This window comes from Martes martes (assembly GCF_963455335.1).
Source record: "Martes martes genome assembly, chromosome: 11".
Lineage (NCBI taxonomy): Eukaryota > Metazoa > Chordata > Mammalia > Carnivora > Mustelidae > Martes > Martes martes.
In genome coordinates, this window is record NC_137899.1 from 102227058 (window position 1) to 102254026 (window position 26969).

Below are 26969 nucleotides of genomic sequence, written 5' to 3' on the forward strand. Positions count from 1 at the left end.
AGATATGGGGTCTGGTGAAAATGTTTGAGAGGTAAGAGTAAGGGGATCTACCCCTGCATTGCTGGGAAAGGGGACTGGTGAGACGGGGGCCTGAGGGGCAGGTCCAGACCAAGCACAGGCCTTGTGCTTCTGCCTCCCGCCCACCCCTTTGTGAGAGAGGGGCAGCCAATCTCTCCAGGTGTCCAGGAGCTCAGGCTTCTTCGTGTTTTCAGGGTCCCCTCGCCCTCCTCCCTCCAAACTGGCAGGCTCTGCCTTCTTGGTGTGACCCCAGAGCTCACAGCATAGCCTGTTCCTTCCGGCTGATCCGCCTGCCCGGCCCCCACCCAGGCCCACCCCAATCTTACCCTCCACTGCTCTTCAAAGGAGTCCAGCCAACACAAATCTACGTGTTTGTTTGCTTGCCTGTCTGCCTCTCCCAGTCTCTGCCTATTCCAGTCTCTCAACTTCCGTTTCTTTCCCATAGTTTCTCTTAGTCTCTTAGTCCCTGTGATCTCAAATCCACAAGGCTCAGACCGCTGCAGACCCGAATGCCCCAGCTCACGGCCTTTCTCCAGCCCCCGCCCCCCCACCGATGGCTTAGAACTACAAACCCCAGTTTGCACAACTGCTGGGAACAGCGCTGGTGGGCACCATCTACACTCTGGGAATTGTAGTTTCCCCAGCCCCGTGCTCTTGCTAGGGCTCCAAGATCTTCTCAGTGGGCAGTCTCTGCTCAGCGCTGACTGCTGGGTCTATCTGCTGACCCACCACCCCCAGGGAAGCGTGCGTCACTGGATGACAGGGTGGGGGTGGAGGCCCTAGATGGCAGCTTCCTGCTCTTTTGTGTCCCCCACTTGAGTCATGGGGGGCGGGGGTTCCAGGAAATTGGGGCTGGGAGGGGAAGGGATACCCTAATGCCAGAGTCAAGGACAAAGGGTCACTGCATCCTTGCTGAACTGTGTCCCCAAGAGCTCCATGGCACTCCAAGGTGGGGGTCCAGGAGCACTTAGATGTAGACAGGACAGGGAAGGAGAGCACCTGCAGTGACTGTAGAGGTCCCTGTGGTCACTAAGAGTCTGGGAACCATCCCCTGCCGCTGACCCGGGGCTCACCACCCCCCCGCAACCGCTGAGAGCAAGGCCAGCAAGGGCGAGGTGAAAGTCCTCCGCTCTGGCCAGACCACACATGAGGACCTCTCTGACCCTCTGATTGTCCACCCTGCTGACTCCACCCCTACCCCCTATCCTCACCCCCACCCCCTCAAATACACCCCTGCTCCTGCACTCCAGCCCCAGGGCTCCAAGAACACCTGGCTTCCCACTTATCAGTCCTAGTCCTATGAGCGGAACCCAGGCGTCCGGCCCCCCACCCTCTGGGTGGGCAGAGAGCCGAGGCTTTAGAGCCTCCCAGCCTGCCTTGTTCCTGTCCCATTGTGTGTGGGGCAGGGGCGGGGCAAGGGCCAGCACCGGAGAGCCCCCTCCCACTGCCCCCTCCCCTTCCTAAGGAAAAGGCCTGGGCTCTGCTGGGAGGGCCAGAGCTGAGGCAAGGCTGAACATGGGCAACTTGAAGAGTGTGGGCCAGGAGCCCGGGCCCCCCTGTGGCCTGGGGCTGGGCCTGGGCCTGGGGCTGTGCGGCAAGCAGGGTCCGGCCTCCCCCACCACCTCTGAGCCCAGCAGGGCACCCGCGCCCGCGCCCCCACCCGCACCAGACCGCAGGTAAGGGCCTTGGTGGCTAGAAGCAGAGGGCAGGAGGGAGGGTGTCCAGCCCGGGAGCCCTGGGCTGGGAAGGACTGGAGCCGGTAGCCCAGCCAAGAGGGCTGGGTCACCCACACAAGAGGGCTATCAGTACCAACAGAACAGGACAAGCAAGGAGGCTCAGATAAGAGACCAGGATCAGGGCCAGCAGGCAGCAGGTGAAAGCAGGAGGTAAAGGGAGTCAGTTGAACAGCTCTGAATGCCACTCTGCTGCCAAGAGCTGTTTGACTTTGAACAAGTCGCTTAACCTCTCTGAGCCTTCATGTATATACAGTAAGGACATGGCAGTGATACTCTATGGGACTGTTGCAAGCTTCTAGCTCATGGCAAGCCTTCAGCAAATACTGATGATTATTTAACAGAAGAAAAGGGGCTGGGGAGGATAGTCACAGGAGGGTGAGAAGACCCGCTCCCAGAACGGGGAGAGAGCTGACCCAGGAGACTCAGGCCCTTGGGGTGGGAGGCTAAAAAGACAAACAGGCCCCACCTCCCGGTGCCCATCAACCCCCAAACTTACCTGGCATCCTCAGCCCTCAAAAGAGAGAAAGGGCAGCTGGAAGCCAGGTGGGGTGCCCGGCCGGGCAGGGAGGCGGGGGGCTGGAGGCAGCTCTGCGGGGAAGGCTTTGCACAGGCGCACCCGAGGCCCGAGGCCCTCCCTTCCTCCCCACAGCAGGCCTCAGCCTCTGGGAGGAAGTGATAAGGCCCTGAGGCTTCCCTTCACACGACGCTTACTGTCAGGAGGGGTGTGAGTGGGGAGGGAAATCTGGGCTGAGGAATCCCTGCGGGGGCGTCCCTCAGTGCGGCCACGAGCTCCATCCCCCTCAAGGTAGGGTTCGTCACAACTCTGGGGGCTGGGACACCCCGTGTCCAGAAGAGGAGAGCTGGGCCCTGCACAGGGATGAGGACCCCGCCTTAGGTCCGGAGCTCAGGAGCTCTCCGCTGCTGCCCTGGGCAGCTCAGGCTCTGGCGACACAAGGGACAGGCAGGCCCGGGTTTTGAAGGACCAGTTCTGCCCATGGGGCCTCTGGCAAGCTTCCTAACTTTTCTGAGCCTCGGGTCCGTCATCTGTAAATGAGGGCACCAATATTGTCTACCCGCAATGTGCCGGTGAGGGTTGACAGAGGACACGTAAGGAAGCGGGAGGCAGGCGAGCAATAAATCCCTGGGGTGATTGCTGTGGCCAGAGGGGCCTCTGGGGGCACATCCAGAAGGAAATACACTCCTCTCCCGTGACCCCTCCCCTGGGTCCCAGCAGCCCCCCACTCACCCGGCCCCCGGACGGGCCCAAGTTCCCTCGAGTGAAGAACTGGGAAGTGGGGAGCATCACCTACGATACCCTGAGTGCCCAGTCACAGCAGGTAAGCCCGGGAGCCCCCCCAACCCCATATCAGGGTCGGCTAAGGCCAGTCCCCCGCCTGAACTCAAAGAGACCCTGGGAAGAGCCAGAGGAACTAAGGGACACACAGGGGACCCTGATGACTCCTAGCCTCCAGCCCTTGTCCCAAGTCCTGCCACAGCCCAGCCCTACCTCACCCCAATTTCCAGTCCTAGCCCCAGCCCCAAACCCACACCTGCCCACACCCACCTTCCCTCTGGCCTCCCACCCTGCCTCTGCACCCTGACCTGCTCCCGACCTCCCTCCGTGCTCCCTGCTCTCTCTGCCTCTGCCCTCCACCCTAACCCAGGATGGGCCCTGCACTCCCCGACGCTGCCTGGGCTCGCTGGTGTTCCCGCGGAAACTGCAGAGCCGGCCACCTCAGGACCCCCCACCCGCCGAGCAGCTGCTGAGTCAGGCCAGGGACTTCATCAACCAGTACTACAGCTCCATCAAGAGGTAAGACCACGCCTGGACGCCCTCAGAACACCCTTGTCCATTGACCTGGGGCCCTGGTCCTGCCTAGCTCTCGAGAGGGAGCTCACCTTCCCCAGGACCCGATCCCGACACCAGCACCCACCAGCTCCCCACCAGCAGCCACACAGAGCCTGGGGAAGCTCTCCCCTCCATGTGACCTTCTTCTGCTCCCCTCTTGGCCACAGGAGCGGCTCCCAGGCCCATGAGCAGAGGCTTCAGGAGGTGGAAGCCGAGGTGGCAGCCACGGGCACCTACCAGCTCCGGGAGAGTGAGCTGGTGTTCGGGGCCAAGCAGGCCTGGCGTAACGCACCCCGCTGCGTGGGCCGGATCCAGTGGGGGAAGCTGCAGGTGGGGCTGGCCAGCAAGCACCTAGGAGAGGGCCTGGGGAAGAGAAAAAAGGAAAGGAGCAGTTAGGGCAGCTCCTGAGGCTTCCCTGGGGGGTCCCAAGCCGTGGGGAGATCCACGCCCATTCTGCTAGAGATCAGTACCCCTCGGGAGCCCTCCGTCCGCTAGCTAATGCCTGGTTGTTAAGCCCCATAGCGATGCCGTGGCTGGCTACGGAGAGAAACAGCCAAACACACTGAGGCAGTGAGGACGGCTGGGCAGTAATCCGGGGGCGGGTATTGTCTGAGCAACAGAAACATTCTTCTGGAGGGGCCCCTCGCTGCTTCTTCCCTGTGGGTCTCGCTTGTCCAGCCCAGTCCTCCAGCACCTTGGCCTCCCACCCTCCTTCGCATTCCCACCACTGCACCGGCCTAAGAACCAGGAGAAGCAAGCTGACCACGGGGAACTTACTCCATGCCCTTGGCCTCCTTAGCTGTAACAGGCCATCAAAGAATTTGGAATAAAGCCACATGCTCAGGAAATCCCAAAGGAGTCTCCCATAAAAGAACGACCCTGTCTGACCCTTGCATCCCCTTGAAGTTGTTCAAAGCTCTAGCTCAAGCTTGAACCCATCAGAGCTTCCATATTGGATCCCACTCACGGCTACATCCCTCCCTTGGCGCCAAGCCAGCCACTGCCAACCCCTTGCTTCTGTCACTAACACAAGTAGGTAAGGGACCTCCCAGCTTCCTGCTGGCGGCCCCACTCAGCCAGTCAAGGGGGCTTCTCCCAACCTCAGAACATCAGGACGGGCAGACTCCCCGGACAGCCCCCTCACGCAGCCAAGCGCCCTCCCATCAGCAGCATGCTCGAGGAGAGTCTGCTGACTGGCTGGGGTCACCTGCCTCTGCTTGAGCATGTGGGCAATGGGGGACTCACCACCCACACCCCTAGGTGGCCTCCCTGTCACTTGCTGCCCTTCCCCAACCATCAGTTTGGCAGAGACCGGGTCTCTCTTCTGTATCGGGTACTGAGGCAGCTTCTGCAGGAGTGGGGAGATGTCCCAGCCAGGAGAGGAGGAGCAGACCAGGCTACATTGGGTGTGTGGGGTGCAGGGCAGGAAAGAGGGGGTCATTATGGGTGCAGATGGTCAGGGACGCTTGCCGGAGGAGAAAGAACCATGACGAGTGGCCCCGGCAGCCTTTGGAGGCTGCAGACTAGTTAGCTCCTCCCTCCTCTGCCTCCTTACCTACTCCTAGAGCTGAGACTCAAGAGCCCTGCCCTTCTCCCCTCCCCGTCTCCCCTGCCCCGGCTGGCTCAGGTGTTTGATGCCCGGGATTGCAGTTCAGCCCAGGAGATGTTCACCTACATCTGCAACCACATCAAGTACGCCACCAACCGGGGCAACCTCCGGTGAGTGTGCCCTACACTGGGCCAGATGCCACCCCTCCCACGGTGGCCGTGAAGGTGGGGCTCTGACAGCTGTCATCCCCATGTGTCAGCTCGGCCATCACAGTGTTCCCCCAGCGCGCCCCAGGCCGTGGAGACTTCCGAATCTGGAACAGCCAGCTGGTGCGCTACGCGGGCTACAGGCAGCAGGATGGCTCAGTGCGGGGGGACCCAGCCAACGTGGAGATCACTGAGGTGGGCACAGAGAGGCAGAGCAGGGGGAGGCCGGCCAATGAGGGCTCTGGCAGAGGCGTGGGGCTCCAGCCAGAGTGGCCAGTGGGGCAGGGAGGGGGGACCCAGAGATGAAGGAGGGAGATGCCAATGAAGGGGGTCCCCGAGGAGGCCAGGAGGTGGGGCCCCTCAGACCCACCTCCAGCCCTGCTCCCTGCAGCTTTGCATCCAGCATGGCTGGACCCCAGGAAACGGCCGCTTTGACGTGCTGCCACTCCTGCTCCAGGCCCCGGATGAGCCCCCAGAGCTCTTTGTTCTGCCCCCCGAGCTGGTCCTCGAGGTGCCCCTGGAGCACCCCACGTGAGCATGAGAGGGACTGGGTCAGATGGAGGACGGGCGGCCCGGGTGTGGCCAGGCTGGCCAGGCCCCGCAGGCAGCCTGATCCCCCGCCCAAACCCCCCAGGCTGGAGTGGTTTGCCGCCCTGGGCCTGCGCTGGTATGCCCTCCCGGCGGTGAGCAACATGCTGCTGGAAATTGGGGGCCTGGAGTTCCCCGCGGCCCCTTTCAGCGGCTGGTACATGAGCACTGAGATCGGCACACGGAACCTGTGCGACCCTCACCGATATAACATCCTGGAGGTGAGGACACGCGGGCGGGGAAGGGAAGGCGTCCGGCTCTGGGCTGGAGGCTTTGACTCACAGATAGGTCCCCACACTGTCAGCCACTGGGAGAACCTGAGCGAGATCCAGGCTGCCTCCCACATTAGAATTTTGGAGAGCTCCGGGACCGCAAATCGGGGGCAAAGGAGTATACATGCATTGGTACAAACACACTGTTATTTTTCTGGGATCTATAACTCTAGAGCTTTCCTCAGATTCTCAAGGCAGATCTTGCAAAACAATGTCATTTTAGCAGACGAGAAGTTAAGATCCAGGGCTGAGAAGTAACGGGCCCAGAGTCCATCTCTGCTCAGGGGTACCTTGCAGGCAAGAGCCTGAGCTGGCTCCAAACTAATCAGTCAGGCCTCTCTCGATGGCCCCCTACCCACCCGCACTCCTTCTACTCATGAGTTCCAGACACTCCGTCCACTCCCCCCAACCCTGTCCCTACCAATGCCACGCGCCCCCCCCCCTCCAGGATGTGGCGGTCTGCATGGACTTGGACACCAGGACAACCTCATCCCTGTGGAAAGACAAGGCAGCGGTGGAAATCAACTTGGCCGTGCTGCACAGTTACCAGGTATACAGGCCCAGGCTGGCCAGGAGGGGAGGGGCTGCGGCAGGGAGAGAGGGAGGCACTTAGAAACCAGGGCTGGGGGCTGGGAGGCAGGAGCTGGAGGTAGCTGGAAGGAGTACCACGGTCCAGGGGGCGCCCTGGGCCCGCGCTTCTGGGGACACGGTGCCTAGACTTCCAGGTACCAAAGTATGGGGGTAGTGTGTGCTCGGAGCCCTGTTGCGTGGGGCATGCTTGTCATGCAGGCCCCGGGGCAGGGTGGGTATTGTGAGGTGTGGGACCCCTGGATTCTGGAAACCCCAGCTGCAGGACTGAAGGCCTGTCGAGCATTGTCATTTGAGGAAACTCACGCCGGCTGAGAACCAGGCCAGAGTTTAGGATGTTCTGGTCCAGGGTCAGGACAGACGGACACGGGAGACTGGAGCAGCCACTGAGTTTTAGGCACGCCACCTGGGCTGCAGCCAGGGATGAAGGCAGGGTGGGGGGGACACAGCCTGTGTGAGGTGTGGGGGGACCCAGGGTGCCATCTAAGCCCCTGCCTCCCCAACCCCAGCTGGCCAAGGTGACCATTGTGGACCACCACGCTGCCACCGCCTCCTTCATGAAGCACCTGGAGAACGAGCAGAAGGCTAGGGGGGGCTGCCCTGCCGATTGGGCCTGGATCGTGCCCCCCATCTCTGGCAGCCTCACCCCTGTCTTCCATCAGGAGATGGTCAACTACGTCCTGTCCCCCGCCTTCCGCTATCAGGTGCCCACCCCGCTGGCTCTCGCCCGCCGTGGCCAGCTCTAACGAAGCAGCCCCCAGGGGCCTCCAAACGTTTTACTTATCTCCTCCTCCACTCCCCCCATCGCTCCCCTGCAGCCAGACCCATGGAAGGGGAGTGGATCCAAGGGTACCGGCATCACCAGGAAGAAGACCTTTAAGGAAGTGGCCAAGTAGGTGCCCTAGGAGCGCCACCCTTCCCCCACACCCAGGGGACCAGCTGTAGCAGTGGGAAGGCCCCCACCCCCAACACAGCCACTACTCAGGGCCCCAAGACCTTGCTTGGCCATGCACCTGAGGCGGCCCCAGCTCAGTGTGCCTGGGACCACCCTGACCCTGCCCTCACCCGCAGTGCGGTGAAGATCTCAGCCTCGCTCATGGGCACCGTGATGGCAAAGCGAGTGAAGGCAACCATCCTGTATGGCTCCGAGACCGGCCGGGCCCAGAGCTACGCACAGCAGCTGGGGAGACTCTTCCGGAAGGCTTTTGACCCCCGGGTAGGGCTAAGCCCAGAGGAGTGGGGATCGGGGAAGGGGGAAGGGGCCCGTCCATATCTTCAGGTGTGCCCTGGAGGACAGAAGAGGGTCACAAGTCAGAGCCCAGGAGGAAGCCCAGGATCCAGATGGATTCAGGCATTGAGTACAGGCCTGAGTCAGGGTCTGAACTGTGCCCTGCCAGGACAGCAGAGGCCAAGTCCCTGGGACATCGGTCTTCTCCTCGTCCACAGGTCCTGTGCATGGATGAGTACGATGTGGTGTCCCTTGAGCATGAGACGCTGGTGTTGGTGGTGACCAGTACATTTGGGAATGGTGACCCCCCAGAGAATGGAGAGGTGAGGCCTAGCAGGAAAGGGGCCACTGGAAATGAGGGGAGATTCAAAATGGGGTGGCTAGGCAGGACCCCCACTTCCACGATGGCGAGTGGAGATGCCTTGAGAGTCCCCCAGAGTGCCAGTATAAACATTCCACTGGGACCCGAGAGCCTGCATGAGCCCGACTCCAGCCCCACCCCCCCACACACCTGCTTCAGTGTGTCCCCGGGTCATTTCCATTATCTGTGCAAGTATTTAATATGTGGAAGGCACTTGGCTGGCCAGCGAGGTCAGACTGCTCTCAAGCACTGACGAGTTAGAAAAACAGCGATACCCCACTTACTACTCAATTTCAGCTTTCTCTTTTCTTCTTTCCTCAACAAAAGAGCAGAGCACTGCTCAGACCTCAACAGATTAGGCAACTTCACTTTCTGCACAAATCTTTAAGGAAACAAACTAGAGTGCCACCACGAACACTAGTATCAGCCATTATCTTCCCAGCTTCTCTGCCCCGGGGCCACCGCGGTGACAATCACTGCTCGTGCCCTTGGCTGTTGCAGCTTCCGGTGATAAATGTCCCCTGAGCACTAGGTACCTTCTCCAGCAGCCCAAAGCAGAGGCCTGAGGCAAGCCTCCCCCCTCCACCACCGTGCAGCCCCTTTCAGCCCTCATTCTCATCTGCCTGTAAAGAATAATAGAATCCATTACTTTGTTAGTATAAAAGTGGTATTTACACTCACGTGACCCACCACCCTAGGAAGACAGAGAACACGTCCACTACCCAGGCGTCCTTGTCAGTGCCCTTGAACGTCCCCTTGTCGGTGCCCCCAGCCAGCCCCTTCCCAGTCCATGCCTTCCGCCAGCCAGGTCAGTTTCGCCCGCTCTGGGACGTCACAGAAAGGGGAGGCCACAGAGACACTCGGGCCGCGGCTGAGGCTCATCTCACGGTGAGCAATTCGGTGCCTCACTCCTTTTTACTGCCGAGCGGCGAGCCGCGTTCACTGTGTGAACATGCCGGGTGTTTCTCCGTTCTCCTGCTGACGGACGCTTGGGCCGTTTCCAGGGTTGGGCTATTATGAATAAAGCTGTTATGAACATTCTTGGGCAAGGCTTTTGTGGGCTTATGTTTTCATTTCTCTTGAATAAATACCTAGGAGTGGAATTGCTCGGTCATCGGGTAGATATATCTTTAACTTCAAAAAAGACAAAAAACAAAAAACAAAAAACTGCCAGACAGCCACAGGGATTGAACCGCACCTCTAAGCTCTGTGCGTTTCAGTGTATGTAAATTTCACTTTTGTTTTTTTAATGGAGCCAACCTAGGAATGTGGCCCACAGAAAATGGGGTATATTCACCAAAGTCACTAACAAGAATGTTTACAGCAGCGTGGTTCATAATAGCCCCAGACTGGAAACAATTCCAATGACTGTCCATAGCAGACCTGATAAATACATTGTGGTCTATTCAAATTCTGTGCAGCAGTAAGGGTGAATGGATCACAACCACAGGACAGAGATGAACCTGAAAACATATGGTAGAGGGAAAGAAGCCAAGCACAACAGAATTGGGACTGTGGGGTTCGCTCTGTATTAAGTTCAGAAACGGGCAAAAGGAATCCATGGTGTTTTAATTGGGAGAGGGTGGTCCCCAGGGTGGGATGGGGAACTGGGAGGGGTCTGAAGCTGAATTCTAGGGTTCTAGCGACATTTCCTGAGAGGACGCTAATGACACAGGCAGGTTCCATTTGTGAAAAATCTAGAAAGCTGTGCGTTTATGATACGTGTGCTTTTCTGAACGTATTACACTTCAACAAAAGATTCAAAAAAAATAAAATTAAGAAAATTAAATTAAATTAAGGTAGTACACACTAATCACGGTGACCTTAAAGCCCCACCACCCAAATGCACCTGCAGCCATCGCTGGGGTGTGCCAGGCTTGCCCCATTTGGGGTTTTGCTGTACGAAGCTGTTCCTCGTAGCTCGTAGCTATTTTCGCGGCAGCACAGGACGTGTCTCAGCCTCCTAGAAGAGGCTGGTGCCACTGACTAGCAATGGAGGCAATGCAGGGAGACCGAGGGCTGTCTTCCACCTATCGAGCTGGTTGAAACATTAAGGCCACATCTAGTGTTGGCAGGAGGGAGCAAAGAGCACTCCTCTTGCTGTGGGCAGTCTGACCACTCGCCTCATCCTGCTTTTAAATCCTGACTCAGAAACTCCCCTTGAAGGACTACCCTCCCGAAACACGCAAGAGAGGAGGCGGGCATGTATATATACAAGGGTTTGAGCATTGATCACACACCACCCAGATACCCTGAGTCAGACGGATGCTCCCTGCAAATGTGGGGACACTAGGCAGCCATTCAAAAGGTCAGTCTTGGTGTGTTGACCTGGAAGGAGGTCCACGATTGGTTACTGAGGAAAAAGCAGGTAAGTAGGGTGTGGCCCCATTTTTACTTTTTGGGAAAACTATAAATGCAGATCGATATGGAAGTATAACCAGACATATCTGGGAGGTTAAACACCTGTCCACAGGGCACATGCCTTGGGGATGAGGACTGGAGGAGAGGTAAGAGTCGATTTTTCTCTTTTATTCCTTTATGGTGCTATCATGTTTTCAAAAAGCCAATACCGGTTTTAAAATTTTCAAAACAAAAAAAATCAGAATTTACAAGCAATAAGGATCAGCCGACTGCTGTTTTAAAGTTCTGTGTGGTTTGAAATTTAAAAAAAAAACAACGAACCGTGATACCAACACTTCCCCTCCCCAGAGTTTTGCGGCAGCCCTGATGGAGATGTCCGGCCCCTACAACAGCTCTCCTCGGCCAGAACAGCACAAGTGAGTGCAGCTGGGAGCCTGGGGGGAGGTGGGAGGGAGGGCAGTGAGGCATCTGGAGACACTGAGGAAAGGAGGGCTGAAATGTTCTCTCTCCATGCCTCCAACAAGCTGGAGGACAGATGTGAGGAGGCCGGGACCCCCGTTACACCTCAGGATGCCCTCCTTCCTTGTGACCTGGCCACTCGCAGCCCCTGGGACTCTGAGGGCTGATCAGTCCTGCAGTCCCCTTCAGAGAGGGGAAGGGAGGCACAGTGGGGCCAGAGGTCCCCGGGCGACAGAGCCAAGCCCAAGGGCAGGGTCTTTCCTATCCCAGATGTAGAGACCCCAGCGCTGTCCCCGCACTGTGTCTGGACCTGTGCCAGGCTCCCAGTTCTCTGCGACAGCCCTGTCTTTGTCTTCTCTTGCCAGGAGTTACAAAATCCGCTTCAACAGCGTCTCCTGCTCAGACCCGCTGGTGTCCTCTTGGAGGCGGAAGAGAAAGGAGTCCAGTAACACAGACAGCGCAGGGGCCCTGGGGACCCTCAGGTGTGGGAGCTGCAGTGTGGGGAGGCACGGGAAGGAAGGCAAGCTGCCTGGGCATACAGGGGGCGGGGACAGGCATGGGCTCCAGTGACGGCTCCCTGAACCCCAGGTTCTGTGTGTTCGGGCTGGGCTCCCGGGCATACCCCCACTTCTGCGCCTTTGCTCGTGCGGTGGACACACGGCTGGAGGAGCTGGGCGGGGAGCGGCTACTGCAGCTGGGCCAGGGAGACGAGCTGTGTGGCCAGGAGGAAGCCTTCCGTGGCTGGGCCCAGGCTGCCTTCCAGGTGAGCCCCTGGGCCTGTTCAAACGTGTGACCCAGGCTTCCCCTCCCACCCTGATTCTGGCTCACTCCCACCCCCAGCCCTCCCCCCGAGACATGTAATCGTGAGGCTGGAGGCCTTGCGGCTGCCCTGACTCTGTTTGGTCCTCTGCTCCCATCCTGTTCCTTCCAAAATCTGTCCTCATCTCGACCCTGTGCAGCCAGCCCTTCTGGCTCCAACCGCAGCGGGGATGACGCGGCCCTAACAACACAAGAGGCGCCTCCGGGCGGAGGAGAGCAGGCAGGGCTTCATCCAGGCACAGGCGGGGTCCCTGAGTGGGAGCCTAGGAAGACAGCATGCAGGGCATGGCAGGGTGGAGGGAGAGGGGAAGGCCCAAGAGAAGGCTGGACAGAGGTGAGGGCTGCAGCTGAGGCCAGCAGAGAACCTACAGGAAGTCAGAGGCCAGACAGGCTTGGGATGGTGCCTGGACAGTTGGTGTCCTAGCTCAGGGGAGTGCAAGGAGGGGTGGGTCCCAGAGCTGAGCTTCCCCCAGAATCGGCTCTGCCTGGTCTGGGGATTATGTCTGGAGGCGAACAGACCCCTTCTCCCTGTCCCAATGCCCCCCTCAGGGCAGTGCTGGCCCATCCAGGGTTCCCAGGCTTGAGCTGAGCGGGTCTGGCTTGATGGGGCTGAGTGGGGACATGCCAGGAGGCAGCTGGGGGTGGGGGAGGAAGCTGGAGCAGGTGGAGGGTTTGCTAGGGAGGAGAAAGTGAAGCTGAAGGAATAGATAGGCTCAGACCGGGAGAAGGAGAGTAAGAAGGAAACAAGATGAAAGGAAGCGACTGGAAACGAGGAAAGAAGAAAAAGGTGAAGTTTAGGGACACGGCTTTAGAGATGCAGAGTCAATGAGAGAAACATCCAACTAGAGGCAGGAAGACGCTGAACGAACTAGAGGGTAGGAAGGAAGGGAGGGGGCCGAGGAAGGAAGGAAGAGATATAAGACCTTACACACACAAAAGAAAGATTAGCAGGACTGGTGATCCATGTTGGGAGAAGGAGCAACCAATCACGGGTGAGCCCTGGGTTTCAAGCCCGGCCGGAGCAGCCAGCCGAGCCGTCTGCAGGACTCCCACCTGAATGGAGACGGATAGGATCTGCACCCTCCCAGGGGTCCTGCCCTGGGGTCCTCTAGCCCTAGTGAGCAAAGCAAGAAGGACAGAGCAGCCTGAGACCCCTCCCACAGCACCCAAATCTGGTGTCCCACTCCGGGGGCACCGCAGGCCTTTACATAAAGCATCTCATTTCATCCTCCCCGGGACCTAGCGAGGCAGAAAGAGGGGCCAGTGGGGCACGTGGAAGGTAAATAGAGGAGTCAGAATTTGAACACAGCTCCGAGCGCTACCGTGTGCCAAGCACTGCGCTCCCTGAGAGTAACACCAGATTAAGGAACCAGTGGGTGTGACACAAGTAAAAATGTGCAAAGGAAGAGCTAGTGCAGTGGCCAAGCCATGAAATGGGACGACAAACAGACACTGCCAGGCTCGGCCACAGGAGGGGGCCTCGGAAGGGCGCCTCCCACTCCTGGGCACCCCACACACATACTCCCACCGTCCCAGGAAGAGAAGGGGGCCACTGGGGACCCCCCAGCCCAGCTCAACCTCCTGCCTCAGCCTCCCTGAGCTCCTCACTGCTCCGGCCCTCCCTGGGGACCAGAGGCCCTCAGCCCTCACCCCCTGGCCCCTCAGGCCTCCTGTGAGACTTTCTGCGTGGGAGAGGATGCCAAGGCCGCTGCCCGGGACATATTCAGCCCCAAACGGAGCTGGAAGCGCCAGCGGTACCGGCTGAGCACCCAGGCCGAGGGCCTCCAGCTGCTGCCAGGTGAGGCTCTGGCCGGCCCCCTGACCCCTGCTGGTCCTTCTGGGCACCCAGGGTCCCAGGACCCACTGTCAGGGGCCTGGCTGGGCTCCTGGCTCAGTCCCAGTCTCCTGCCAGGCCTGATCCACGTGCACAGGAGAAAGATGTTCCAGGCTACGGTCCTCTCAGTGGAAAACCTGCAAAGCAGCAAGTCCACGTGAGGAGGACCCCTTCCCCGCCACCACCCCTGTCCTGGCCTCTCCTTCCCTCTGTCCCAGCATGCCCCCCCGGATGCCCTCCCTGCCCGCTTCTAACTGCCCCAACCCCTCACCCGCAGCCGGGCCACCATCCTGGTCCGCCTAGACACCGGAGGCCAGGAGGCCCTACAGTACCAGCCCGGGGATCACATAGGCATCTGCCCGCCCAACCGGCCGGGCCTCGTGGAGGCGCTGCTGAGCCGCGTGGAGGATCCGCCTCCACCCGGCGAGCCCGTGGCTGTGGAGCAGCTGGAGAAGGGCAGCCCGGGTAAGGCGGAGCAGCCAGGGGCACAGCCTGCTCCGTCCCCTGGCCTCAGGGTGGAGGACCCGGTAGAGGACCGCCAGCCACCTCCCCCACAGCCGTAATGCCTATGCTCAGAGCTGGCTGTGCTCCCTCCCGTGGGGCTGACCTTGTGGCTAGATGGTCCACAGAGCATGGCCCCTTTTTCAGTAGTACCTGCCCCCTTCCCCACAAAAGGCTGCTGCCTCTCTCTGGGCTCCCCCCAAGGTCTCCTCCTGACAGCCTAGCGTAGCTGGCCTCGGGTCTACCTCCTGGCACGTGGATGCCTGGGGTTAGAGTAAGAACCCAGTCAGAGGCCCCCAAACACACACACACACACACACACACACACACACAGGGGCTTCCCAGAGAGGCCCACCACCACCACCGTTCAAGGGCAAAGTCTCCGATCAAACACAAGGCGTGGTCAGTCCTGGGATACCCCCAAGCAATGACCAACTCAGACTCTGTAGTTCTGGCTGGCCCCTTCCTCAGACCTCCCCTGTACATCACACCCCCAGGTGGCCCGCCCCCCGGCTGGGTTCGGGACCCCCGGCTGCCCCCATGCACGCTGCGCCAGGCTCTCACCTTCTTCCTGGACATCACTTCCCCGCCCAGTCCTCAACTCCTTCGACTGCTCAGCACCCTGGCCGAAGAGTCCAGCGAACAGCAGGAGCTCGAGAGCCTCAGCCAGGTGCGGGCAGCCCCAGCGGGCGGCGGGGGCTCGGGAGGCTGGATGAGCCAGGTGGGGAAGGGGGTCTATCTGGCTAGCACACGCCGGGCTTTAAGGCCCAGCTCTGGGTCTCAGAATTCATCTCTGAATTCTCGGTGCTCAAGAAATGTTTGTCACCCCGAGCTGAGAAGGGAGAGACCCCAGGAGGCTTGGCTCAGGACGAATCAAGAAGGGAGGTCAGCAGGCGGGGTCGGGAGGGTCTGAGCCCCTTTCGCCCTGCTCCCGCCAGGACCCGCGGCGGTACGAGGAGTGGAAGTGGTTCCGCTGCCCCACGCTGCTGGAGGTGCTGGAGCAGTTCCCATCGGTGGCCCTGCCCGCGCCGCTGCTCCTCACCCAGCTGCCCCTGCTCCAGCCCCGGTACTACTCAGTCAGCTCGGCACCCAGCGCCCACCCAGGAGAGATCCACCTCACGGTAGCTGTGCTGGCATACAGGACGCAGGGTGAGGTGACAGAGGGCCAGGGGCCAGGGCCACACGGTGACCCCGGGACGGGCCCCTCATTGGCACCCTCTCCTCCACAACCCCCAGACGGACTGGGTCCCCTTCATTATGGAGTCTGCTCCACGTGGCTGAGCCAGCTGAAGGCCGGGGATCCTGTGCCCTGCTTCATCAGGGGGTAAGTGAGGGCTGCGGGGGATGGAGGTGGAAGGGGCATGGAGAAGAGAGCGTCTGTCCCAGCAGGGGTGGACAAAGTGCCACATGGATGGCCAGGGACAGATGGAGGAATCGGCAGGTGGCAGCACAGGGTGAGGGCAGGAGCTCTGGTGAGGGGTATGATGGGGAGAGGGGAGGACCCACCTAACACATATGAGAACGGGGAACTTCAACTAAGCTTTGGGTGTTTCGCTAATTTGGACTTAGGGCCCTGTCCCAAAGCTTCCCCTCCCAGAGACAGGGCTGGGATTCGACCTGCAGGCCCTGCTGCTTTTAGGTAAACTATGTCCCTCGCTACATCCTTCAGGTCAGTCGGATACTGGGAGGCGTGGCACTTGGGAACTGTGCCCTATTTCAAGGTCAGGTCCCCACTTAGTCCAGAAAGAACGAGTAAGGTTACCATAGCATCACTGGGGACTCAGAGTAAAAGATTGCAGGATACCCTTCCCTGGTGCTGGGTTCAGAAGCACCAGGGAGAAGCACCATGAGGTGCTGCCTCATCCAGCAGCCAGGACCCAAAGCCTCGGGGCGGGCAGGGGGGAGTGGCAGGGACTTAAAAGAATTCCCAGGACAGACACCAGTTATGTCCAGTAACTCGAACCATTCAGGAGGCTATATCCCAAACTGTACCAATCCACTGAACAAACCAAATACCAACATCAAGGCTAGGATTTAAAATAAACACTTATTGAACGCCTTATGAACCAAAAGCTGTCCTTCCCTTCCCATATGTTGTAAATCTCCTAAACTGAGATATCAGAACATTCTTCAGTTCAAATTAAATCATATTCCCTTGGACCCAACCTCCAGAAACACATGTCCATGGAGTTTCTGCCTGCAGGTAGAGTTCTTTGCATAAACACACCATGCCCACTCTGAGCTAGACTGTGTTGTGAGCATTTGACAACCATTTGCCCACGAATGTTGAGTTCTCCTCTCTCCCCGCAGTCCACGTTGGTAAGAATGTGGAAGCTGGGAAAGCACAGGGGCCTGACACAGTGTCCCTCCACTAGGGCTCCCTCCTTCCGGCTGCCGCCTGACCCCAGCTTGCCCTGCATCCTCGTGGGCCCTGGCACAGGTATTGCCCCCTTCCGGGGATTTTGGCAGGAGCGGCTGCATGACATTGACAACAAAGGTGAGACTGGGGGCTGAGGGAATGAATGGAAGGCAGGAGGGAGTCACACAATCTAGGGGGAAAGGGACAGGGACTAGATGACAGAAGCCAGGTAGGAAGGAGGGCAAGCAATGGGCCACAGAGGTGAAAAGAAGCTTATTAGACCAAGTGGAGGGCAGTGCCCTGTTGGTCTGGCTTCCTGGAGCCAGACACAAAGTAGGTGTGGGACTGGGTTAAGGACAAGGGGACGAGGGGAACTGAAAATCTGCAGAGGATGGGGCTAGGACTCAGAAGGCAGAAATGCCCAGAGTGTGCTTGGGACTGTGCCAGAGTTCAGCTAGGTGCGTCCAAGACTCACGAAGCCACAGGATGTTCAGGCTGGACACAGGGGCTTAAGGCAGCTGGTAAATCGAAAGAAAGGGGCTGTGACTGATAAGACAGATGATGTGTAAGGTGAGGACGTGGGGGAAAGGGCTAGATGGAGTCCCGGAACTTCTGTGTTAGCCGGTGCCAAGGGCTTGGAATTCCAAGTCAGAAGCCCCACGTTCTAGTGCAATGCTACCACTGGTCATTCCACCGGAAGAGCCACCACCTCCTGTGCGCTGCTTTTCTGTGAGCCTCCTCTCTGGAAATGAGCCAGACAGGGTCTCTGAGAGCATCCTGCACTCTCCTGGAGGCTAGCCGGCCATGAGTGGTAGTGGCTATTCTAAAGGCACGGGCTGCCCGCCTAGGCGAGGCCAGCCAGCGGGAGGTGTCACTAGGGCTGCGGCCCGGGGAGAGGACGCTCCCAAGCCGCAGTGCCGCTCGCAGGCCTGCAGCCCGCCCCCATGACTTTGGTGTTCGGCTGCCGATGCTCCCAGCTCGACCACCTTTACCGCGACGAGGTGCAGGATGCCCAGCAGCGCGGAGTTTTTGGGCGCGTCCTCACCGCCTTCTCCCGGGAGCCTGACAGCCCTAAGGTGCGACACCCTGAAGGAACGGGGGTAACCTGAGACTAGGCACCCCGGAAGGGCGGAGGGGCGCTCCGGGGAGGGGGGAGGGGCGTGCGCAAGGCCGGCCCCGCCCCTTCTAGGGCGCACCCTCCGCCCCGCCCCTCGGCTGCCGCCCCGCCCGCGGACTCAGGCACCCGCCCCCACACGGCCCCTCCCGCGTGCCTCTCGGGCTCCCTCACCTTCGCCGTAGCCCCGCCCCTGGCTTGGCTCCACCTCTCCAGGCCCCGCGCCCCGCACTTAGGCGCCGCCCGGCCCGCATTAAAACTGTTCGCACCCGGGCCGGACCCCCACCCCCCGAAGCCCCCCAGAGCACGCCCCTAACCCCGGCTCCCCTCAGACCTACGTGCAGGACATCCTGCGGACGGAGCTGGCTGCTGAGGTGCACCGCGTGCTGTGCCTCGAGCGGGGCCACATGTTTGTGTGCGGCGACGTCACCATGGCAACCAGCGTTCTGCAGACGGTGCAGCGCATCCTAGCGACGGAGGGCGACATGGAGCTGGACGAGGCCGGTGACGTCATCGGCGTGCTGCGGGTGCGGGGGGCGGGGCCATGCCGGGGCGGGGCCATGCCCGGGGCGGGGCCCGCGCCTACTTGGATCCCACCTCTGCTCTGGCCCTCTTCCCCCGCAGGATCAGCAACGCTATCACGAGGACATTTTCGGGCTCACACTGCGCACCCAGGAGGTGACAAGCCGCATACGCACCCAGAGCTTTTCCTTGCAGGAGCGACATCTGCGGGGCGCAGTGCCCTGGGCGTTCGACCCGCCCGGGCCAGACACCTCCAGCCCCTAAGAGCCCTCGTTTTCCATCCCAGTTCCGGGAGAGGAGCCTTCAGTCCACTCCGGCTCTGCCGCTCTCCTGGCGGCGTTACCAGACCAGCCACCTCTCCCCTCCCGAGGTGCCTTCCCATCTTTGTCCGGAGGCTGCCCTAAGTCGCTTATTCCCGGGAATGAGCGAAATGTCCCTCTCTAGGTCTGTTTACTTGCCCCGGGTCCGGAGGCCCCCTCCCAGGGCCTACTGTCACCCCTTTTGTGTTCCTTAGGTGAGTTTTAGATTCCCTTTATCTCTCTCAGGAGTACCTTATCTTGAAACCTAATCTCTAAATGATTCAAATATTTATTATTGAAGATTCACCATAAGAGACGGGACCAGATGTTATGAGAACTTCCAAGATGCCTAACCCAGCCCCGTCGATTAAAACTACAGAACGACAAGCTTTGTCTTTTAATTTGTGCAGATCGAGGTCGTGGTAATTCTTTGGAAGGCAGTCCTAGCCTACATACTCCACTCTGACCCAGCGCTCTAGAAATGTGGTTTCCAGCCAATCAGAGAGAGCACGGCGTGGCTTCCTTGCTCTTCATTGAGAAGCAGGTACAGCCCTCAGCTGCCAGGAGCGGGAATGCCAGAGACTAAGGTCACAAAGATGGGCGACACAGCCCTGAGCAACCTTTACTGCTGGTTTCAAGCAGGAAGAGGAGACACACCTACTTCCTCTGACATCACATCAGTGCTGGACTCCAAAAACATCAGCCCTCCGTACTCTTTCCACTCACAATTCCCCACAGCTCCCCTCCACAAGTCCCGAGGGACCCTGAAGGCCAGGCTGGCTTGGAGAGCACACTGCCATCAGGCCCCATCTCTCTTTGTTTCCCTTACATTTAGCTAGGCCTCTACCTTGGCCCTGTCCTCCACCCTAAGGATACCTGGTGATTGCTTCCCAGGCAGTTGGTCAAGAACAGCTAGTTGGGGTGGTGTCCCCTCAGCCCCTCCAGGTGGGGATCATCTCTGAGACTTGTTTCCAGATCTTTTAGCATCTCCCCTCCTACCCTTCCTCTGCTCTCTGGGGTGAGCTCATTACCAACCTCCCCCAACTCCTGCCCAACTAAAGCCTCCTTAGGCCTCCAGTCTGGGGCGGGGGGGTCTCTAAAGAAGGCTCGACGTCATGTCGTTCCACTCCATCTTGTCTGATCTCCTACAGCTGGATAAGCCAGGGAACCTGGGGGAGGAGAAGGCTCTTGGCAAGCATTTCAGCGGTTTAGGTTGCAAAGATGACCGTACCCATCACCCTGAATTCCCACCACTGCCCCCATCCCTCCAAGTGTGGCTCCACCCAATTTTTTGTTCATTCCCCAGCTCCCACCCACCCTACCCTCTCACTCTATTAGACAACACTGACCCCGAGGAGACCTCTCAGTCAGTGCTAGGGGCCTGACCAGGCTCCTTCTGGGTGTCCGTGGTCTCCTGAAACCTTCCAGGGAGCAGATTCTGGGTCCTCTGCGTTCTCCACTGCTGTCTGGGGCTGGAGGCAGGACTAGAGCCTGGCGAGAAAAGCCATCAGCCGGCCGGTGTGGTGATGCCCACTGTCCCCCCAGGGTCTGTCCCCTGCACACCCTGACCACCTCACCATCACTTGACCAGGATGGCTTCTCCTCGTCAGGTGAGAGTGTCTGGGAGGGACTGGACCAGGGCCTGGACAGGGAAGAGGCTGAAGCCTCACCCCACAGTTCCTGCTGCTGCTGATGATGAAGCTAAATAGAAGGAAGAGGAATGGCAGGCTCTCTCATGCCCCACAGTGGGAAACCCAACCCCTGGACTAGGGGCAGAGGCTTTTCAGATCTCTTCCAACTCCTACCAAGTATTTCCTTACACTCTACCCCACCCCACACACACCCCCATTTCCATTTCATTCAGCTGCTTTCTCCCCACATTTCTCTTTCTGGCACCCCCTCGGCTCACCTGGTGCAGGTAGATGGCATGAAGACTCATTTCAGCAGAAGCAAGTTCTGGAAGCTGGGCCAGCTTCTGGCCCCCAGTGCCGCCTGGGGACACACAGCTGGAACAGAGGACACAGTACACCAAAGACATGCCCCCTCCCCCCTGCACCCCTCAATGAGAGTCCGACTTGATCTCCCCTTCCCAGGGTCCCTGCAGACTCCTCCTGGAGGACCAGCTCCCCTCACCCCCACCCCCCGCCCCGCTGCTGCTGTGCCTCTCCCACCTCCCCGCTCTAACCTCGGGTCCTGGGCAAGGCGGGAAATGGAGGCCAAGAGGCTGGCTGTGGCTGCAGCTGGGCAGGGGGCTGTGGGGCTCAGGTCCCGTGGGGGCAGGAGGGGCTGCCCCAAGAGGTTGGCCAGGAAGGCCTCGGGCTGGGAGCAAGAGAAGAGGGCATCAGAAGAGAGGACAGAAGCGGAGGGAGGAGGCCTAGGAAAGGCCTGAGAGCAAGGAGACGAGGGAGCGTGTTAATACAGAAAGTGAGATGGACCGGAGGGCCTGGAGGTGGTCAGGACAGAAGCGCCGGCCAGGCTGCAACTCACCAGAGGTGAGGAAGAGTCGCTGAGCACCCCAGGCGTGGGGGGGCTGCGAACGGAGGTGGCGCCCCAGGCTGCGGCATCTTGTTGTACCCTGCCCCGAAGGTGCCCCAGGAACTTGGAGCTGTGCCCTGGGGGGCGCCATTGTGGGTGGGCCAGGGAGAACCGCATCAAGGAGAGCTCAGTCTTTCCATCTTCTGCACGCTGAGACAGGGAGGCCTCTGTCTGGCCAGCCGAGAGCCACTGAGAACAAAATCAGCCAGTCATTCAGATGCTATGGACACTGCTTTTATAGCTTTGGTGGAAGCCTTGTGGGGTAGGCGGGACAGGAAACACCGGCCGCTTCCCAGAGGTCAAAGACCAGAGGCTACGATGGGGACTTGCTCAAGATCACCCAAGAACACAGCAGCAAAGCAGGACCTGGGTCCAGAGCCAGCGCTAGTGGAGGGCATGGGCTTAGCGTCTTCCCAGCCTGTGCACACTGGACCCCAGGGCTGGCCTGACTGTCTTCTTCCAGCCCCACCTACGCCTAGCTCATACCTCCACCTCTCCGCAGTCTTGCCTCCCACGTACTGGAGTTACAATGTGCTGAGAGCTCTGTCAGCTTCTGTAATCCTTGCAGCCCTGTGCCTTAGCTACAGTCACTGTCCTTGTTTGACCGGTAAAGACACTCAGGTGTGAGGAAGTGACTAGCTCAAGGTCACTGGTGGCAAACGATGAGCGTGGCATGGAACCCAGCTCTGCTCTGAGGGAGGCAAGCACCGCCCTGCCCACCCACAACCCCACACAGCCAGGGATGGGCTCTAACCTGAGGGTGCCCGTGGCGCTTCACATCCATAAGGGCAAAGGAACAGATGTCCCCAACGCCAGCCACATCCACAGTGAAATGATGAAAAAAGTCAATGATCTCCAGAGAACGAGGGGAGAACCAGAAGAGCAGAAACAGCGGAGTGAGGAGAGGGGACAGGAGCTCCTCCAGGAGGGAGACCTGGGGAAGCAAGATGAGACTCAGAAGGGGTGGCCAAGGGGTCCCACGCTGGCGATCAGGACCAAGAGATCCCCGGGGCCGCCGGCCGGGGACCCGAAACCTCTAAGCCACACGCCTCCCGGCTCCCGAGGTGGCCCGGCCCACGAGCCGAGCCCGTTGGCCCCCAGCCCTCTCCGCGGCGCCCGCGGGCTGCACCGCTGTCTCCGCAGCCCCTCTTCGGGCCGGACCCTCACCGCTCGGTACTGCAACAGCCGCGCCATCTGCCGGTAAGCGCTGGCCTTGCCCGCGGGGCCGGGCTCCTCCGGGAGGTAATGCATGTGCGCCAAAGCCGCCTGCAGCAGGAACTGCGGGGAGCGACTCCGGCCCTGCTCTTCCGGGATGAAAGACCTGAAGGGCGGGGTGGGGTGGAGAAGGGGCCTGCGGTCAGGACGTACCGACCGGCGGCAGGGCTGGGCGGCGCCGCCGGCGGGAGGGGGAGGGACTCGCGGGAGAGTCGCCCCTCCAACCCCTGTCAGAGGCAGGCCCCCCTCCTCTCTGGACAAGGTCCCCAGCACCTGGCCACGGTGGCCGTGACCCCGAGCGCGGTCATGGCGGTGAGCACGTGCTCCACGGCCAGCACATCCTCGTCGTAGACGGTGAGCACGAGCAGCGCGGCGAAGAGCGCGCCGGCGAAGAAGACGAGCTGGCGGGCCAGCAGCGCCTGCAGGGGCGCGGGGGGCGCGGCGGCGCGCAGGAAGGCGGCGGCGGGCCGGTAGGCGCGGGCCAGGCGCGCACGCAGCTCGTGCGGCAGCTCGTTGAAGTGGCGCAGCTGCAGGTGGGCCAGGCGGGACCAGCGGCGCGCCCCCAGCGCCCCCGGCTCGCGCCGCAGCAGCTCGGCGTGGCTGTAGAAGGCGTGCAGCACCTGCCAGGCCAGCACCAGCGGGCTCAGCGCCAGGTTCACGGCGGCCAGCAGCAGCACCGTGCGCCGCCAGCGCGCGGCCAGGGCGCCCCGCTGCTCGCTGCGCTTGTAGGCGTCGGGCAGCTCCCAGCCCCCGCGGAAGAGCGAGAAGGGCCCGCGGAAGAGCAGCAGGTCGACGTTGAGCGCCAGGCCGCGGCTGAGGAAGGCGGCACTGCCGCCCCAGGGCAGCGCGCAGCGGGCGGGCAGCAGGCCCTTGTTGGCCAGCGCCACCTTGTAGTTGGTGTAGCGCAGGATCCGGTGGTGCACGTCGAGTTCGGTCAGCGGCCGCGGCTGCACGCACAGCCCCCCGCTCTTCTGCAGCGCCAGCAGGCGGGACTGCACCTCGGCCCAGGGCACCGAGCTGAGCTCCTCCTGGGGAGAGGGCACCGTTGAGCGCCAGGCACCTGGATTCCCCGGCACCGCGATGCCCACACTCAACCTAGACCCGAGCTACAGCCCTCATTTGCCCTCTCCCCGCCTTGCTCTGCCGGTGTCCTTCAAGGCATCAGACCTGCCACCTTTCCCTTTCTGCCCTCTCTTGCCCTCCTCTGACCTTGTCGCTAACAATCAGGACGTTTCTTACTTCCTTTCATCCTCTTCTGAACTGTGTTCCTCCTGCCCCTGCCTCTCCTGAGGCCATGAGTCAAGTGACAGACACCTCATCATTTAACTTCTTCAGGTATCTGATCTGATCTCCCGAAGAGCAGATAGTCTGGATCCTCCCCCTCTACCCGGAAGTTCTTCACCTACAGCACAGACCGGCTGCGGGGAAGGCAAACTCTCCCCGTTCCTAGGGTGCCGGCCACCACAGGACGGGAAACCTCCTTGTCTCAGCATGCTTTGAGACCCCCCTCCCCAGCCCCATACCGCTCCGCAAACAGAATAACCTGCCTAAGACACTGGCTGTGTTCGTGTCTGGTGGGATGCTGTCAGATCTCACTTGGGTCTCATCTGCAAACCTCACGTTAGCCCAGTTTCACCCAGCTGCCCCAGTCCGGCTTAGTCAAGTCCCTCCAGGCCAGCCTCTCCAGTCCATCCCAGGCTCTCCCCTTCCCCTGGAAGGAATAGGGGAGGAGGAGAAAGAAGGGAGGAGGAGGAGGGTCAGCAGCCTCCTGGAGGAGCAGTGGACGAACCCCTGCCTTCCCTGACCTGGGCTCCCCTGGCCCTCTCCATCCTTCCTGCGCTCTGCCTGGAGGGCTTTCTGAAACCCCTTCCCTTGGCTGTGCAGGAGAGCTGTGTGGAAGGTTCTGCACTTCTGAGGGGGAAAGGGAAGCTGGCTACAGAAGGTAGCCTTTGAGTTGGGTCTTTAAAAAAAAGAACTCGGGAACAGAGCAAGAAGGAGCATGGACAAGTTGGGGAGGAAAGAAAAGGCCAAGCGTGACCCGAGTCATCACAGTGGCTCACTGCAATTAGGGAGTGAGGCCAGATGGGGGCGTGCGATCTCCAGAGAGGGCCTGACACTCGGTTGCCGGCGCCGGCTCATGGGTCCATCTCACTGCTGCCCCACTTCCCGCACGGGGGCTTCGAGTGCCTTCCCATTTCCTAGCCTTCCCAGCCTCACCCAAATTCCTTCTGCCCTGTAAAGCCAGATGGCCACCCTTCCTCTAAATACCTACTGTTTTAACCACAAGCATGTGACTATAAATATCTTCTATAATCTAACTAAATCAACAAAATTCCACTGGGGTCAGGACCATGTTTTCTAAGTGGTGGTCCACCACCTCCTAACGTTACTCGGGGCCTGGGCACGTGCCTGCTTTCCACTGGGTGGAAGCACCCAGCCCCCGCTCCTCCCCTAGTCTCTGCCTAGCCCCTGCCCCCGACAGGACACCCCCCCACACACACACACACCTTGTCTGCAGCCTCGCCCACCCAGCTCACCGGGGGGATGTGCAGGGCCTCCCTGTAAAACACCTGGATGTCCCAGTAGCTGAAGAGATTGCAGACCGATCGAAGCAGCTGTAGCAGGCAGAAGGCTGCAGCCAGGATCAGCAAGAAGACCAGCAGGGGGCTGGAGCGGATCCTGTGTGGGGTGGGACAGATGGCAGTGGGAAAGTGGGGGCCCAATAGAAAGAGAGACCAGACTTGGGGAGAGATGGAAAAGTCACAGAGAGGGGGAACCTAGCTACACCAGTGGTTCTCAAAGTATACGCCCTAGGAGTCCGTGAGCCCTTACAGGTGTCTGCAAGGTCCAGACTTTTTCCAGAACACTGAGGTTTTCTGCCGTTTTCACGCTCATTCCCGCAGGAGGGTACAATGGGCCTTTCCAGAAGTTATGTGTGTGACCCCATGTCATCAGCCGATGGAATGTGTGCTTCGGCACTCTTAGATTGTAAAGTGATTCTCAGCTTTAATCTCTAATAAGGTAAATATAGATAGATACGGTTTTCATAAACAAAAGCTCTTGGGTGTTCCTGATCAAGTTCAAGTGTATTAAAGGTGTCCCAAGACCCAAAACCTGGAGAACTGCTGATTCAGACCAAAGGACAAAAGGACCGGGCGGGGCGCGGTTCTTGCCTGCTCATCTCCCCCAGCCACTCCCCCAACCAGCTGTCACTCACCGCTGGGCACACTGGGAGGAGGACAGGATGGCATCTGCCAAGGTTATTTTGTTGTGGAGCAACCCAGGTCTCGTCCGGTTGTTCGGGTGGTTGGCGAAGAGGATGTTGTAATCCACGCACCGAAGGAGGAAGGTTGTGAAGGTGACAATGAAAACGAATTGTCTGGGTGACAGGAGCGCAGTGGTCAGCCTCCAGGCCAGCCCTGGGGGGTCCTCCCCGCCCTGCGGAGCCCCCCTGGGCTGCTGGGGGTTGTGGGGAGTGGCTGTGCTGGGTGGACCAGAAGCAGGCACTACTGAGGAAGCAAGATGGCAGAGCTTAGGGGTGGGACAAGCATCTCACCCCAACTGGAAGACATCCTCCAGCAGGATACAGGCAAAACCATTCCTCTGATGATAGCTGTAGACGTGGCGGTGCGTCAAGAAATAAACCTGAGGCAAGATGGCCCTTTCCTGAGAACCCCTCCCTCACTCCCCCAAAAGAGCATGCTCAGAGCCTCCCCGCCAAGAACGGCCCCATCCCCGAGGCCCCCCACCCCCACCCCATGCCACCGCTGCCAGGCCGAGCACAAAGGATATCTTGGTGAAGAAGCTGTCCAGGTTTTGGATGTGGTGCCAGGAACCTGGGTACAGAGGAGAGACTGCTGGGACTTGGCTGTCCCCTGAGTGACCAGTTCACATCCTCAGGAGCCCCAGTCCCTCCCCAGCATTCCCCTCACGGCCCCACACCCACACTTACCTCGGAGCCCTTCGGGCACGTGGAGCAGCGGTTGCTGGTCTTCCCCGTGGACGGGTGAATCTTGGGACCCCTCAGGGTCACAGTCTTCCAGCCGTTCATAATCCTGCTCAGGGATCAGAGGGCCTATCCGCAGCCCAGGAGGGTCCTGGGGGCATCGGCGTGAGGGAGGGGGAGTCACTGAGGCCAGGGGTGGGGCGGAGTGGGAGCCCCAAGAGGGGGGAGCAGAGGTGGGGGTCATCGTGGGCTGTGCCTGCGTTGTTGGGGTGGGGAGGGCACTGTGGCGAGGCTGAGAGGCCCCTGGGGCCTGCACGGCTGGGCAGGGGGGTCCCAGGGCCAGAGGGGGAGCTGAGGAAGGAGAGCTTCTTGTGTGAGGGGCAGGGGACAGAGAGAAGATGGAAATCCTCCCTCCGCCGGGCCCCCGACATGGAGGAGGAGGAAGAGGAGGCAGCGGCATGGGGAGGAGAGGCACCGATCCAGGCCCCAGGTCTCCCCACCGCCCCAGCCGCCCTCTGCTCCCCCCCCAGCCCACTCGCCTCACCATCAGGCCACTAGCCTCTCTGGAGAGCTTGGAAGGACCGGAGCTGCTGCTGCTTCCACAGAGGTC

General features: G+C 60.2%; 2 protein-coding genes across 2 annotated transcripts; one reads left to right on the top strand and one right to left on the bottom strand.

Annotated features, from left to right (window-relative positions):
* Positions 1–1533: 1533 nt before the first annotated feature.
* On the top strand, positions 1534–19062 carry NOS3 (nitric oxide synthase 3; the record flags this gene model as incomplete). The annotated part of the gene is made up of 26 exons (XM_080818845.1): positions 1534–1694; positions 2968–3091; positions 3419–3567; positions 3771–3933; positions 5231–5322; positions 5412–5553; positions 5750–5889; positions 5993–6167; positions 6667–6768; positions 7316–7510; positions 7625–7698; positions 7878–8022; positions 8253–8357; positions 11105–11172; positions 11581–11697; positions 11804–11978; positions 13700–13832; positions 13947–14025; positions 14146–14333; positions 14867–15039; positions 15308–15518; positions 15606–15693; positions 16745–16866; positions 17656–17804; positions 18175–18369; positions 18467–19062. 26 exons carry the CDS (start codon positions 1534–1536, stop codon positions 18626–18628), a joined length of 3627 nt encoding a protein of 1208 aa, XP_080674971.1. The 3' UTR covers positions 18629–19062.
* Positions 18934–26906, bottom strand: ATG9B (autophagy related 9B; the record flags this gene model as incomplete). The annotated part of the gene is made up of 14 exons (XM_080818844.1): positions 18934–19832; positions 20013–20154; positions 20241–20364; positions 20573–20669; positions 20849–20982; positions 21151–21387; positions 21953–22132; positions 22366–22519; positions 22687–23441; positions 24951–25092; positions 25631–25792; positions 25970–26031; positions 26203–26249; positions 26366–26906. 13 exons carry the CDS (start codon positions 26904–26906, stop codon positions 20027–20029), a joined length of 2763 nt encoding a protein of 920 aa, XP_080674970.1. The 3' UTR covers positions 18934–19832; positions 20013–20026.
* Positions 26907–26969: the final 63 nt, after the last annotated feature.